We start from the raw sequence: 15939 nt of genomic DNA on the forward strand, positions 1-15939 counted from the left end.
GACCCCATCGCCGTCCCTTGGCGCTGCAGGTAAAACCGATTCTGAAACAAAAAAATAATTTTTATTCAGGATGATCCCCATCAGTAGAGAGATGTATTCCACTGGTGGTCCAGCGTAGTGTCCGCTGTTAATAATCATGTCTTTGCTGGCTTGTATCCCTAGTTCATGTGGGATACTAGTATAGAGACTAGAAACATCCAATGTTACCAACAGGGTATTAGGTGGTAGGTCACTGACGTCATTCAGTTTGCGCAGAAAGTTGGACGTGTCCTGGATGAAACTTTCTGTGTTCTGTACCACGGGCTGCAGATGAAAGTCAACTAGCTGTGAGAGGGGTTGGCACAGAGAGCCCCTGGCTGAGATGATGGGCCGGCCAGGGGGTTCCACCAAGGATTTGTGCACCTTGGGGAGCGTATAAAGAATGGGAATTATCGGGTGTGCTTGGGTTAGAAAGTCAGCAGTTTCCTTACTGATGTAGAGATTTGCCATGCCAAGCTGGATGATACTGTCAATTTCTCTTTTGAATCCCCAAGTGGGGTCACGGTCAAGAGGTAGATAACAGGCAGAGTCAGACAATTGATTGAGTGCTTCTTTTGTATAATATGTATAGTCCAATAGCACAATGCCTCCCCCCTTGTCAGCTGCCCTTATAATAAGGTCTTTGTCTTGCTGGAGAGTTTTGATGGCTTCCTTCTCTGGTTTGCTTATATTATGGTAGGAGATCTTCTGTTTCTTCATATAAGGGCATGTATCCCTTTTGAGCACACGCATAAAAGTGTTAATTGAGGCATTTAAGGTAGGTGGGTCGAAGGTACTGCGACTCTTCAGAGTGCTGGTCGTGCCTTCCATTCTTTGGCTAGGCTGGGTAGGGAACCTCTGAAAATGATCTCTTAACCTTAATTGCCTGCCCAATTTAAATAGATCTACCTGCCACCCAAAGTTGTCCTGGGTTAGAGTGGGCACAAAAGAAAGTCCTTTATTGAGCAAGGTGATTTCAGCCGGGGAGAGTTGGTGTTTGGATAGATTGTAAATAACAGATCCTGTTAATTTTTGCCCCTCCTTTTTTTTTTTTCTCCCACCCCTCCGGGTGGGTATTGCAGGTTTTTTGGAGGGCGTCTAGTGCGGTCAGCTCTGTTCAGATATTGTGTCTCTTGCCCTGATGTAGACGGGGCATCCGAGTCACTGGCCGACGTATGTGTCTCTATGTCGGTAAACTGTGTATTGGGGCGTCTTGAAGTGCCCTATATATATATATATATATATATATATATATATATATATATATATATATATAGATAGATATAGGAAGCAGACTCTTGTTTCGCGCCAATTTCTAATTGGTGTTTAAATCTCAGCTGCCGGACTTACAAGAACCCCTGTTGGATGGGGGAAAGGGAATGTGGATAGCAGTTGTGAGTTAGCGCCCCTGTTTGAACCCTCGATAATTGGTTCTATGGTAGCCTTTAGTTATATTGGTAGTAAATCAAAGTAAAGTTCAATACTTAATAAACATTTATTAAAAAGTCTCTTTTAATCTTCTCATTCAATAATGGTGCTTTTTTCAGACCATAAAAACTTGAATGTTGTGTTTAAGAAATTTTCAGACTAGCAAACAAACGTTCCCAATGCGTTTCGTCCCTGCAGTGGACTTCATCAGGGGTTCGCAGATGTTATTGACAAATTTCTCGCAATTCTTTTGCATAATGTATATCCCAACAGGACGTCGATACACCAGATCCTCTATAAACTTTGAGGCGCATTTTAGTTATGAAACTCCACTGTTAGGGGTTACACTAGTGTTTGGGGTCTTTTCTTTCCTGTCACAGATTTTTAGCCGTATAGATTCACACGGACAGCACTGAGTGGTCAATTATGGGTACGTTCTGCATACCATCATTGGCCCTTCATGGTTGGGTCCTTTCTGCCCGGTGTACTCCGTTTAGGGCAGAGCGATCTGCACTTAAAAATTGACACTGCTAGTGTAGAATTGAGGTCTCGGTTCAGACAATAATTTTCACTGTCCCTTTATAGATGTGAGGTTCAGTGAAGTGAAAATATATACTCCTGCAGAGTCTTTCAAACAGGACACATCTCCAGAAGGCAAGGACTGCATTTTGAATAATCCTAGACTCTGTACGAAGTACATTTGTTCATGTTTTAATCCAGCATTGACAGAACACTCTATTTGAAAATTCACCCAGATTTTAGATAAAACGGCTCAACGGGTCCTTTTAAAAAAAAAAACACAAACATGGAGCTGTCAATCAATTCTTTAATCTTTTAAAGGCTTAACAATCTGAAACAAATAAGAGGCATCTACGTTGACACTACAATTGAAAAGGGGATTTTGGTCCTACCTGTAAAATCCTTTTTTCTGAATCCATGGTGGACACTGGGACAGTGGGGTGTGGGTGGAGCTTCAGCTACAGGCACCAAGTAGAATAGAGTTCTTCAAGTGCAGCCCAGGCTCCTCCTCCTCCACGCCCCTACAGGCTTCAGTTTGTTCAACAGCTTACCCGCAAGGTACAGGAAAAGGAAGAGAAATAAGAAAGAAACCAGCAACCCGAAGGAAGAATAAGTTTCAGGAAGGTGTAAGCCGACCCCCATTACTGTAGATCAGTGTGCGAGGGCGGGCGCCCAGTGTCCACCATGGATTCAGAAAAAAGGATTTTACAGGTAGGACCAAAATCCCCTTTTTTCATTCATGCCAATGGTGGTCACTGGGACAGTGGGACGTCCCAAAGCTGTCCCTTTTACGGGAGGGAACGCACCTGAGCTGCACTGATGACGCGTTGTCCAAAAGCAGAATCTGCCCTGGCGAACGTGTCAAAATGGTAAAATTTTAAAAAGGTGTGTGGAGAGGACCAAGTGGCCGCGCGACACAACTGTTCTGATGAGGCTCCCTGATGAGCCGCCCAAGAGGCTGCTACCGAACGCGTGGAGTGGGCTCTGACAGAGGATGGAACTGGCTTATTAGAAGATACATAAGTCTGTTTTATAGTTAGCCGCAACCATCGAGCCAATGTCTGCTTCGTTGCCGGCCAACCTCTCTTGTTTGCATCATAGAGCACGAACAGGGCCTCTGTCTTGCGTAAGGATTGAGTCCTATTAACGTAAACCTTTAAAGCTCTTGTAACATCCAAAGAGCGTAACTCTGGGGAGTCCTCCAACTGGGAGAAGGCAGGAACAACAATATCCTGGTTTATGTGAAAACTGGAAATAACTTTGGGCAGGAACTCCTTTTTAGTTCTTAAGACTGCCCTGTCCGGGTGGAACACCAGATACGGAGATGCACTGGATAATGCTGACAGGTCCGAAACTCTTCTGGCTGAAGAAATAGCCAGTAGGAACACCGTTTTCCAAGTTAGCCACCTGAGCTCTGCAGATTCTAGAGGCTCAAACGGTGGTTTTTGCAGTGCTGAGAGTACCACTGTGAGGTCCCAAGGCTGGATTGGGGGCACAAAGGGAGGCTGTATGTGAAGGACGCCTTGTAAAAAGGTCTGTATAGCCATCCTCTTTGCTAATTTCCGCTGAAACAAAATAGAGAGAGCGGAAACCTGGACCTTTAAGGAGGACAACCTAAGGCCCAAATCCAGGCCCGCCTGCAAGAAGGCCAGGATCCTGGAAAGACGAAACTCCCTAGGCGGAAGGTTCTTCTTTGCACACCAGGCGAAAAAGGCATTCCAGATTCTATAGTAGATCCGGGAAGAAGCCGGTTTCCTTGCTGCTATCATTGTTTTTATGACCGGTAAAGAAAAACCTTTCTCTCTTAAGACTTCCGTTTCAAGAGCCACGCCGTCAAAGCTAGCCTGCCTAGATTCGGATGAAGGCATGGTCCCTGTACTAGCAAGTCCGGACGAGCTGGCAGCCTCCAAGGTGGCTGCAGAGACATCTCCCGAAGGTCCGAGTACCAGGCTCTGCGGAGCCAGTCTGGGGCTAGAAGGATTGCTGTGGTCCCTTCTTGTTTGAGGCGCCTGAGGACTCTTGGAAGCAGTGCTACTGGGGGAAAGATGTATACCAGGGAGAATGGCCATGGAGCCGACAGGGCGTCCACCAGATATGCCTGTGGGTCCCTTGAGCGAGCCCCGTAGCGGGGTAACTTTTTGTTGACGCTTGAGGCCATTAGGTCTATTTGCGGGAGACCCCATCTGTTGACTAGTTCCTGGAACACGTCCTCGTGGAGCCCCCATTCGCCTGACTGTACCTCCTGGCGGCTCAGAAAGTCGGCCTCCCAGTTCTGAACCCCTGGGATGTGTACCGCTGACAAGGCTAACAGGTGATGTTCTGCCCACTGCAGAATGGATGTTACCTCCCTCATGGCAGCTAGGCTCCTGGTCCCCCCCTGGTGGTTGACGTATGCCACCGCAGTGGCATTGTCCGATTGTATTTTCACCGGTTTGGAGTGAATCAGAGGGCCTGCCGACTTGAGGGCTAGCAGGATGGCTCTTAGCTCCAGTATGTTTATTGGGAGCAGCGCCTCCTCCCTTGACCAACGGCCTTGGAAGGAGTATTCTGCCAGAACAGCTCCCCACCCTCGGAGGCTGGCGTCCGTCGTTAACATCACCCACTGAGGGATGATAAACTGGCGCCCTTTTTGAAGGTTTAGAGGACTGAGCCACCATGTGAGCGACAGACGTGTCTGCCTGGACAGAACAAAGGTCTGTGACTTTAGGCCTGGTTGGGAACGGTTCCAGTGACGCAGCATTTCCCTCTGCAGTGGCCTGGAATGGAACTGCGCAAATTCCGCCATGTCGTAGCAAGAGACCATCTTGCCTAGGACTTTCATGCACAAGTGCACCGAGACTCTGTGCTGTTTCAGGAAGAGCTTGAGGAGGTCTCTGAGGAGTATCCACTTGTCCTCCGGCAGGTAAACCCTGAGGGTTTTTGTGTCTATCACGGCTCCGAGATGCACCATCCGCTGTGATGGGGTTGTTGAGGACTTTTTCCAATTTATGAGCCAGCAGTGGGTCTGCAGGAGGGAAACCGTTAGCTCCAGATGCCCCTGGAGTGTCTGTGCGGATTGAGCTAGTACCAAGAGGTCGTCCAGATATGGTAGTAGATGAACGCCCTGGGCCCTCAGGGCCGCTGCCATGGTGGCCATAATCTTTGTAAAGATTCGTGGCGCGGTCGACAGCCCGAAGGGGAGGGCTATAAACTGGTAGTGGTTGCTCCTGACTGCAAACCTGAGGTAGCACTGGCTGTCCGACCGAATTGGCACATGGAGGTAGGCATCCTGGATGTCCAGGGATGCCATGAAGTCCCCCGGCTCCAGAGCTTGGAGGATAGACCTGAGGGACTCCATCCTGAACTTGGGAATGCAGAGGTGTTTGTTCAGGCCCTTCAAGTTGAGGATGGGTCGGAATGACCCGTCCGGCTTTGTCACCAGGAACAGGCTTGAGTAGAAACCTGCTCCTCGCTGAGAAAGTGGGACAGGCACTATGACCCCTGCTGCCAGCAGGGAGTGAATGGAGCTGGTCAGAGCAGCCGCTCTGTCCTTCTCCCGGGGCATGCTTGTTGTTAAAAACCGAGATGGCGGACGCCCCTGAAAAGAGAGGGAGTAACCCTGGGCCACTATGGTGTTTACCCACCTGTCGGTGGTAGTGGCCTGCCAAACCCCGGCAAATGACAACAGGCGACCGCCCACCTGATGTGGTTGGTGGGCCGCCTGATCCTCATGCTGAGGGCTTGTCGGCCTGTTTAGGGGCCTGACGGCGACCCGCCCAGGACTGTTTGGTCTTGGGAGCGGATGGACGCCTTGAAGCGGGCTGCGCCCTTGATGAAGGCTGACCCCTGGGTCTCCCTTGTGGACGGAAGGTCCGAAAGGACTGAGATCTAGGCCTAGCTGGTGCCGAAGGCAGAAAAGCTGTTTTGGACGTAGCAATGGTGGCTACAATCTTGTCCAGCTCAGAGCCGAACAGTACCTCCCCTGAAAATGGAAGGGCCTCTAATGCCTTTTTGGAATCAGAATCTGCGTTCCAAGTGCGCAGCCACAGTGCACGTCGGGCAGCAATTGAAGAGGCAGAAATTTTTGAGGAGAGGGCCGCTGCATCTATCGCTGCCTCTTCCAGGTATGTGGCCCCTTCCCTAATGAGGTCCACCGTTGATAACAATTCGGAGCGACGTGTACCTGAGGATATCTGCTCCTGTAGGGAGTCAGCCCAAGCTGCAATCGCCTTTGCCACCCAGGCTGAAGCCATAGCCGGTCTTGCTGACACGCCAGCATTGGAAAACACAGACTTTAGGCAGTGCTCAATCTTCCTATCAGTAGGATCTTTAAGAGAGGCCACTGTAGGAATGGGAAGGGTAGTAGCCTTAACTAGGCGGGCCACGTGAGCATCAACCTGTGGAGGCTCCTCCCATTTCTTACGGTCCGCTGGCGCGAACGGAAAGAAGGAAATCAGGCGTTTGGACACTAAAAACTTTTTGTTAGGGTGTTGCCACGCCTCAGATAAAACCTCATTTAAGTCTGAATTTGAGGGAAAAAGAGCCAACTCCTTCTTTTTCTTTTTAAAAAGAAGTGTGTCAGGTGTTGTGGCCTGGGTGTCCTGAATATTGAGAGACATCCTAACAGCCTTAACTAAGGAGTCTACTCTGGACTGGGTCATCCTTTCCTCCTTGTCAGGTTCATCTATGTCGACATCATCTATGTCAGGATCATCGTCTGTGTCGACCCCCACCTGGTCGTCCAAGTCATCCCCAGCATCTGATTGATTAGAAGCTAAAGGGGCCTGTGCTTTGCGTTTAGGTGGAGCCCTCAATGCAGACTGCAGAGAAGCAGACACCTGGACTAAATCCTGAACAGAGGAGGATAAACCCTGTACCCAGGATGGCTCTGATGCAGCAACAGCAGGCTGAGCTGGCAATGGCTTCGCAGCAGACTCTCTGTTTGCAGCTAACTGAGTTGCTAACTCCTTCATGGCTGCTGAGAGAGTGGAAGCCCAACTGGGTTCCCCATGTGTTGGGACTGAGGGGCCCCCCAGGGAGTCCTGTGCAGAACAGCGTTCACACAAATCAGCTTGCTCCTGTATGGAGGAATAATTCTCCTTACAGTTAGCGCATGTATAAGCATGCAGTTTAGGTGAATCCCTAGCTGGCTTTGCTTTGGGGTTTTTCTGTGACATGTTAACACAGACAGCCCTGTGTGCACTGAGTAACAATAATACAGTGGACAGTAACACCCTCTGAAACTATAAAGGTATACAGATGGATGACAGTAGGAAAAAGACACTATACTCTCTGACTCTCAGTTAAATACTGAGGTACAGAGGGCTGCTGAAAAACCTGTTCCTGTAGCGTGTAGAGGAGCAGGGATTCTGGTGCACTTCTCCCACCGTGTAGCCCCGCGTAATGGCGTCTTCAGTACGCTGCTGGGGCGTGGGGAAGCTAAGCTCAGACGGGAAACCAGCGTTATGCCGCTCTGAGCGTGGAGGCGGGGAGCTGTGGATCAAGGTCCCGCCTCCCCTGGAACCATCAGTGCCCTGCGCCATTAACAAAAATGGCGCTCCACAGTACGGCTCCCTGGTGGTCTAGTGGCCGCGCAGAAAGGACTGGGTGCCACTGCCAGGGTCACCCGGGCTGCACCCCGCCCGGTGACTCTACCGCTAGCGGTGCGCACTTAAAAGGTGCGCGCGTCACCTCACATGGAGGGCCCGCTTACCTGTGGTGGAGCGCGGCGTCCTCCGTGTCATGAGGAGAGCGGCGGGTCTGGCTATGGAAGTCAGCGCGCCGCTGCCAGCCACGGGGGAGCAGCGTAACGCTGTCTCCGTGTAAAAGAGAAAAAATAAAAATGAAGAAATCAGACAGGGCACGGAGCCCTGTCCCATGGTACCTGTGCCTTGAGGCACCAAGAAAAAACGAAGCCTGTAGGGGCGTGGAGGAGGAGGAGCCTGGGCTGCACTTGAAGAACTCTATTCTACTTGGTGCCTGTAGCTGAAGCTCCACCCACACCCCACTGTCCCAGTGACCACCATTGGCATGAATGAAAAAGATACGTTTTAAAGTGACAGTGTACCTCTGAATTCTCACAAGAACCTAAACAAAATTGTCCCATTGTAGACACAGCCTACCAATGTATATGATTTTTGGACTTTATTTTGCTTGTTTTACAATTCACTACAAGGCAATGTTGATCTAATTACTAAAGTCAACAAAAGGGCGCCATCTTACAATTGCTATCCATATATATATATATATATATATATATATATATATATATATATATATATATATATATATATATATATATATATATATATATATATATATATATATAGGGAATAAACTGCGTCACTCCTGGGTCTTCAGCAAAAACAATTTAATGGCCTTTGTCAACGGCGTTTCGGGACTCCTCCCGTCATCAGGACAATATATATATATACCGGCAGTTTTTAAGATCCTTACTGCTTTTTGTCTTTTTAGAATTTAATAAGTATTGGCCAATGTTGTGTGTTTATTGTATTTTATGTGAATTATTGAACTAAGTAATAAACTTTGTAAACGTTCCAACCATCGCTGTTTCATCATTTTTTATATACATTTGGTTTTGCTTTTAAAGGGGCAGGTATCCCCTTTTTTGTCACAGCAGCAGGTTGGAATAGTATTATAGACCAGTGCCCAAGTTACTGTTTGGAGAGTCTATTTTGCTATATGTAGGTGCAGGGTGTGATACCCTAATAAATCAGAAAACTCAGAGGATCACACCATTAAAAAAACTAAAGTGTTGTTAAGCCAGAGCTATGTAAAAAAGTGATACAAAAGGGATGGATGTAATTAAAATATTAAAGGAAAAGTGTTAGTGATGAGATTATTAGTAAGAAAATGGTGTTAAATATAATGTAATGGTGTGCCACCACAGAGCCACCCAGTCACACCAATCTAGGGGCACCGCACCCATGTTAATCCCAATTGAGAGAGGCATAATGGAGTCAGCATTAGGAGGAGGTGCTGGTCCTGACATGCAATATGGAGCACTATAAGGTTTCTCTCGGTAGGCTGCTCTTAGTTTCTGTATATTTAGGTAAGGGACATTGGGGCAGATGTATTAACCAGCGTTAAGTGCATTTCTGCACTTACCACTGGTTAACTGGGGGGGATTATGTTTTTCCTGATGTATTACTAGCGCACCTAACATGGAGGAGGAGGGAGGAGTCTGACTTTGTCCCCCAATCAAGCATATTTGTCTTCTTCCAATGTAGACAAATATTATTGGTACGAGTCATTGTTATTGTTGCTGTTGCTAATTTGTTATTAGTGTTGCACTATTGCATATTTATTTTTATTTTTATGGGGCTACCATCCCGGGAACTGTCCAATATATGTGTGGTATTGTATGTGTTACTTGAAGTGGTTCTTCATTTTTTGGATGTTGTGACTAAGGCTGCTTATACTGTATATAAGCGCATAATATATTCGTCTTAAATCTGTTTATATATTGTGCGCTAGGGACAGCCCGCCAAGCAACGCTCAGCGGTGTTGTTTCCTGTAATCCCCCCAGTATTTAGCGGCTGGGGCAATGTAGTAGCCCAGGTGTTAAATCGCCTTGTCCGCAACAGCAGCTAAGGGCTAGTGACGTCCTATCCCCCATTGTGGGGACAACGCTAGGCCTGTTGTGGCTCCGGGCTGTGCTGGAGATCTCGCTCCAGAAGCGAGACCTCGCGCATGCACATTACAGCAGCGCATGCGCAGGGACACCGGGGGCGCAGACAAGGAGAGCTGTTAACATTGGGCATAACGGCTCTCTATATCGACAGGGGGGGAAATAATACATTTGACCGCTACAGGTGCCCGCTTCTCCGAGTTATGCAGGAGAAGCGGGACCCGTTATTGTAAAAATGTTAGGGGCAGATTAATACATCTGCCCCATTGTCATGTGGCTCTAAATTAGTTAATTACAGGCACCAGATTGGGGTTAACATGGGTTTCGGGTGCGGTGCCCATGGATTGGTGTGGCTGGGTGGCTCTGAGGTGGCACACTATTACGTTCTATTTAACAGGTTTTTTTTCTTACTAATAATCTCATCACTAACAGTATTTTTAAAATATTTTAATTACGGTACTTCCATTACTTTTATATCACGCTTTTGTATATCGCTCTGGCTTCTAAACACTTATTAACACGTGGTTGGCTGTTCTGAACTTCCTGGCTTATGCCGATTTATTGGGGTGCAACCTAGATATAGCAATAAGGATCCCCGAAGCTCAGAAAAGCCTTGACCTATGACTTGGGGCCTTACCTATTTATTTGCCTGTGGTATTTAAATCTGGTTACTGATATCATTCAGTTTGCTGGGGGAACCAATCTGTTTTTTTTTTTTCAAATTAGCAATAAAATTCCCTATGATCACTTGCATATTGTCTTTGTATAACATTCAATAGATTACATTAATTTGCTGAGTGTTAATGAATGCATCATACCAATTTCACAACAATTTCCCTTCTTTTGCAGAATGTCATTTTCTTCAAATCTTAACCATTATGGAATGGTTCATGTTGCTAGTGTCAGCGATGTCCTCCTTGATACCTCATTTACTCCTCCTTGCCAGAGAATGGGTGGCATGGTTGCCTTTCGGACTTTTGATGATTTTGTTAGGTATGTTCTGCTTGCACAATGCCTGACACATCATACATTCATTTCAGCAACCCCTGTAGCACCACTACAACTACATTTACATGGTGCAAATATCAGGACTTACTAATAACTAGCTGACAATTTGCAATTGTTGAAAACCAATGGTAGGACAGATTGCATTTCATACCATACAATGCCTCTTCCATTGTGGTATTTATATAAATATTCCATCTATACATTAATAACAATAATAATTATATATTCTAAACTATTATATTTTTGGGCTAGTTAACATATTTAACCCCTACAAGGTCAGGTTTGTTCTGCCCCAGAAATACTCACCACTGAAGTTGCAGCCACAGCCTTCTGCAGCAGCCCTTGCTCCCCTGGGGCTGATGCTTCTGGCTTCGGTGGCTGGTGCGCTAGGGTCTTCGTTTGCACGCGGGCATTTGTATATTCAGGCACCAGAGCACTCCCAAGTTGTCCTAAACTTACCCGAGCAGCAGCAGGGTGGATCGGTAGCGGGGGGTATGCGATGTGAGCGCCGGGTTGATGGGTTGGAGCGATGATGGGGGGGAAGCGTTGGAGCTGCCAAATGGTGGTGTGCCAGTGGTGCACCTCTGGAGATACCACTGGTGCACACCTGTTTATCAGTGGCATGCTTGGAAATTTTCCAGGAGAATGTAAGTAATGGTTAATGTAAGTAATAATGGGGCAGATGTATTAAGCCTTAACAAGTGATAAATGCAAGGGTGATAAAGAGAGATAATTGTCCAGCCAATTAGCTCCTTACGGACTTTTTTTCAAACACAGCCTGCAACATGGCAGGTGATTGGCTGGACGTTTCTCTCTCCTTCTCACCCTTGGATTTATCTCTTATTAAGGCTTAATACATCTGCCCCAATGAGCCTGATTCAGAGATGTATGCTAATGCTCTCCCTGACCTTTCATACTTTCAACCAGGCACTAAAAACCCACAAGTTCATCGCAGCCTACCAATTCAGCATATTACATTTTCACCCTGTGTCTTGGCCCACCCTACTGCCCCAGCCATCTAAATCTTACTACCTTCCTTCTTGCTAATCCATCACTATTTATCTGCCCTTAGGCCCCCATTAACTTGTTCATACCTCATGTTTTCTGTCTGTCTCCCTTCTCTTTTAAGGCCGCACAATTTGGGCCAGTTTCACCCATTCCCAACGGGATTGTAAGCTCCTAGAAGCAGGGTCCCCCTCCCTCCCTGTTCTCTCATTTGTCTCCTTGTGTACTGCTGTGACAGCGTCACCCGGTCATTGGTGCTCTTCAAGAATTTCGCCCACTGTTAGCCACTCATCCCTTCTCCTGGCTCCTAAATTAGAAGTATTGCCACTATTACTAATGACATGCTACCTTAGCCGCTTACCAGTATTGTGTACTGAGATCTGTGGTGCTTATTGTTACTTGTGTCATGGTCATGTTTTGGATACGGTCATTTTTGTTTTACCCTGTTCTCACTGACTTTGCCTATAGCTGTGTACACAGAGTGCAATATCGCTGGCAATATGGTCACTGAGCGGAACGACCATATTGCCAGTGACTTATTTGTGCTGCAGCGATGAATCACCGGGTGCGCGCTCCCGTGTTCAGCCCCCTAATGGGCACTGGTCGCAGGAGCTTGCTTCTGGGATCAGCTGTTTCCCTCTGCGGCTCCCCCAGCAGAGTCTCCTGTTCATCAGAGACCATCTCTGGTCGCTGATGAAAACTGGACACCGAGCAATATATTGCTCAGCAATATATCGCTCAGTAATATATTGCACAGTGTGAACACCGCTTGTGTGGCGCTGTAGACCACATGTGGCACCATTTTAATGAAGTGTATTATTAATAATAATTATAATGCAGTCATACTGTAGCTGTGAATGCGTATGCAGGTACTACAAAAATATGCCACAGGCACCAGGATTTGTTATGAGATGCCCATTGGCAAATTTGTGTGATCTAGTGCCATGGCATTTGAAAACCATGTTATGCCACTCTGTTAACAATTCATAACCATGCCACCTGAACCACAGAAAAAAAGTAATTTTTTCAATGACATCCATAGAAAATTACAGGGTTGAACCAAGTTCAGTGTAAATGGGGACTGACCCGAATTCAATTGAAATGGGGTCTACCCCGGGTTGGACCCATGTTCAGAATCCAGGGTTCGACATGGGATTTTGGTGGGAAATGGATATAAATGTGGCAACTTAGTAGGAATGAGGAATACGTCTAATTGTCATATGTGATCTTCAGTTAAAGATAAAAATAGTAGGCGTTGAGAGCTCTGTAATTGTTATATTTGTTTTATTTCGTAAATTAAAAATAATCTTGATTGGAAAGCCCTCTGTGGCATAAAGTGAATAGTACCAATGTGTCCTCATACATCATTGCTGCAGTAGCACCAAATGTTGTGAGGCTCTGCCTGTATGGGTATAGATCATTAGGTCACCAGCAAGTAGGTTGACATGCAGAAAGGTCGATGTGGGTTAGGTCGACAGGGTCATTAGGTCGACCTGGGTAAGGTCGACCTAATGTCGACATGGGTACGGTCAACAGGGTCATTAGGTCAACATGGGTATGGTCGACAGTGGAAAAGTCAGCATGGTTTTTTTCCACCAGAATGTCGACACAGTCGACATAAACACTAAAACATAGCACCGTGTCCCCTCGCATAGCTTGGCACACTATTTTATTCTCCCACCGCCCCCTAGTGGATGGTAGGGCATGAAATACCGCCTGTCGGCACATGTTGTGTTGATGTGGACACGAAACGTACTACCACGTCCCCTCGCATGGCTCGCTGTGCTCGCCATGCTTCAGGCATGATACCTCGCTGCACTCGGCAAACTATTTTATTATCCCACCACGCCCTTGTGGATGATAGGGCATGAAATACAGCCTGTCGGCACATTTTGTGTCAATATGGACACCGAAACGTACTACCGCTTTCCCTCGCTGCACTTGCCATACTTTGGGCACACTAGTTTATTCTCCCACTACGCGCTAGTGTATGGTAGGGCATGAAATACCGCCTGTCGGCACAGGTTGGTTTAAAAAAACAGTACAAAAAAAAAACAAAAAAACATGTCGACATTTTGACTGTCGACATTCCCCATGTCGACCATTTACTGTTTTTTAAACCGACATGTGCTGACATGTGCTATTTCATGCCCTACCATACATACATGGCCCTGTCAACCTAATGACTGTCGACCTAACCCTGTCGCCCTAAAGTCATGTCGACCTTCTTGCATGTTGACCTAAAGTCATGTCGACCTAAAGTCAAGTCGACCTTTCTGCATGTTGACCTACCTGCATGTCGACCTAGTGGTGGTGACCCAATGACCGTATCCCGCTAACATTGAGTGACTTTTTTTGCATTTTTTTTTTTATAAATGGAATTTGTATATCTATGTGTCTGCTCCTTATACAGATTCAGTCACACACAATATACAAGTGTCATACATAACATTAATCAGCACAGCCTCCTCACTTTGTGACTAAGAATAATGTTTTGCAAAAAGACACCACACTACTGGCAGAGTTGCCGGGAACATTGCAGCTCATTCGAACAAGATATTTTTGTGCTGCTTGGCGTCTTGAGGCTAGATGCACGAGGACGCATCTGTGTATGTGTATGTATGTATGTATGTATATATAATATATGTGTCACTATTATACCTAGAAGTATGTTAGTCGAACAGCACAAGTATAAATTTATTGAATATATTTGCACAACAATTCACATTACATTGCTTTGCATATTTAAGACCGTTAAGAGAAATTTAGAATGCGTTGTTGTCTTTATTTTCTGCTGCATCGTTTTTAAAGCCTTCAGGATTTTTTAAAGCTTTTCAATGGGTGCTGCTAATGTTCCTTCTTATCATCTGTTTCTGCATCACTCACTGCATTCATTTTGGTTGTGGGAGCTGGTGCCTGTTTTGGGAGCAGGGAATATAGGAATCTGCTTGCACAGTAAGGAATGAAATGTCAGGAAGAATTAAGCATAACTGTCGACTATGGCCCAGCAGGGACTGTCTTCTCTTGAATCAATGATTGTGGCATCTGTCTTTCCATGTGTGCACATGCACGACCCCTGGGAAGGGAGGCGATTACACCGCTCTCACTGCTTACGTCATAAGCTTTTCTGTTATTTGCTTAATAAAGGCTGACTAGATTAATGCAAGTTTTCTGCATGCCAGCCTCTTAGGCTTTACAAATGTGAACTTCCTTAAATATTTCACTTGACATTGAGCAAGATTTATAAAAGTATAGTTGGTGATTGTGAGAATAGTATGCACTTTGCAAAACTATGAAAATGTAATTTAATTTGTAATATATACTGTTAGAATATGCATGATATGTTGCTGCTCCTCTTAATGTCTTGTGTGTTACTGTTTTAGAATGTTTGATGATGTGATGAGCTGCTTCTCAGACTCTCCTCCACAAAGCCCTATCTTCCCTGAAGCAGGCCACCCTTCCCTCTATGATGAAGATGACAATAAGGTGCATATTTATTAGCATTATGTTATTGTCTGTAGATTACGTTTTTAGTGAGTGGTATATCTCACAGACAATGTCTAGGTTAACAGTCATTAGGTGGACAGAAATAGGTCGGCATTGACAATGTTGACATTGCCAGAGGCAAAAGGTTGACATGAAAAAAGACTACACAAAGTGAGTTTTTCACTTTTTTTTTGTACCCATGTCAACACCTGTGCATGTGGGACCCCAGTTAGTGTACTGCTTTGGGCCAGATTATTTGTTCCTGTATTCCTGCACTCAGCACACTTTACTGTTCCCAATCAGATTCCATGTGGATACTATGAAAAAGTTCCAAGTTCTAAAAAAAAAAAAAAATAATAATCCCTCCAAAAATTGTCTACCTTTTCAGTGTCGACCTTGTGCGTGACGTAATTTTGCTTGTGTGACCTTTTGCCAATATCAAACCATCTGCATGCCGACCTTTTGGTGTGGATCTATTGACTGTTATCCCAGACATTGCCTGTCAGTCATATGGATAACGCAGTGCCATAACAAGACCTTTTGGGGCCCTGCGCCAGAAAGGCAATTGACAGTGAGCGAAAAAGGCCATAGTACCATTTACATTATGTCACCCATAGAACCATTTACATAATGCTGTCCATGGAGCCATTTACACAATGTTCACTGTAGTGCTGTATACATTATGCTCCCCCTGTAATGCCATATATATACTGCCCCCCATAGTGCCATATACATACCCCCCCCCATAGTGCTGTATTCATACTGCCCCCCGTAGTGCCATAATAATAATGCCCACTGTAGTTCCATATACATAATGCCCCTCGTAGAGCCATACACATAATAAC

At 46.0% G+C, this 15939-nt stretch overlaps 1 protein-coding gene across 1 annotated transcript in view; it reads left to right on the top strand.

Moving 5' to 3' along the window:
• The window catches only part of ACACA (acetyl-CoA carboxylase alpha), a 551747-nt gene that overhangs the window by 185505 nt on the left and 350303 nt on the right, over window positions 1-15939 (top strand). The window contains exons 19-20 of the mRNA XM_083173207.1: window positions 10445-10588; window positions 14992-15094. Of these exons, the coding sequence (XP_083029333.1) occupies window positions 10445-10588; window positions 14992-15094 (247 nt within the window). The remainder of the gene's footprint in view (window positions 1-10444; window positions 10589-14991; window positions 15095-15939) is intronic.

This window comes from Crinia signifera, chromosome 2 (genome assembly GCF_055691185.1).
Source record: "Crinia signifera chromosome 2, ASM5569118v1, whole genome shotgun sequence".
In the NCBI taxonomy this organism is placed as follows: domain Eukaryota; kingdom Metazoa; phylum Chordata; class Amphibia; order Anura; family Myobatrachidae; genus Crinia; species Crinia signifera.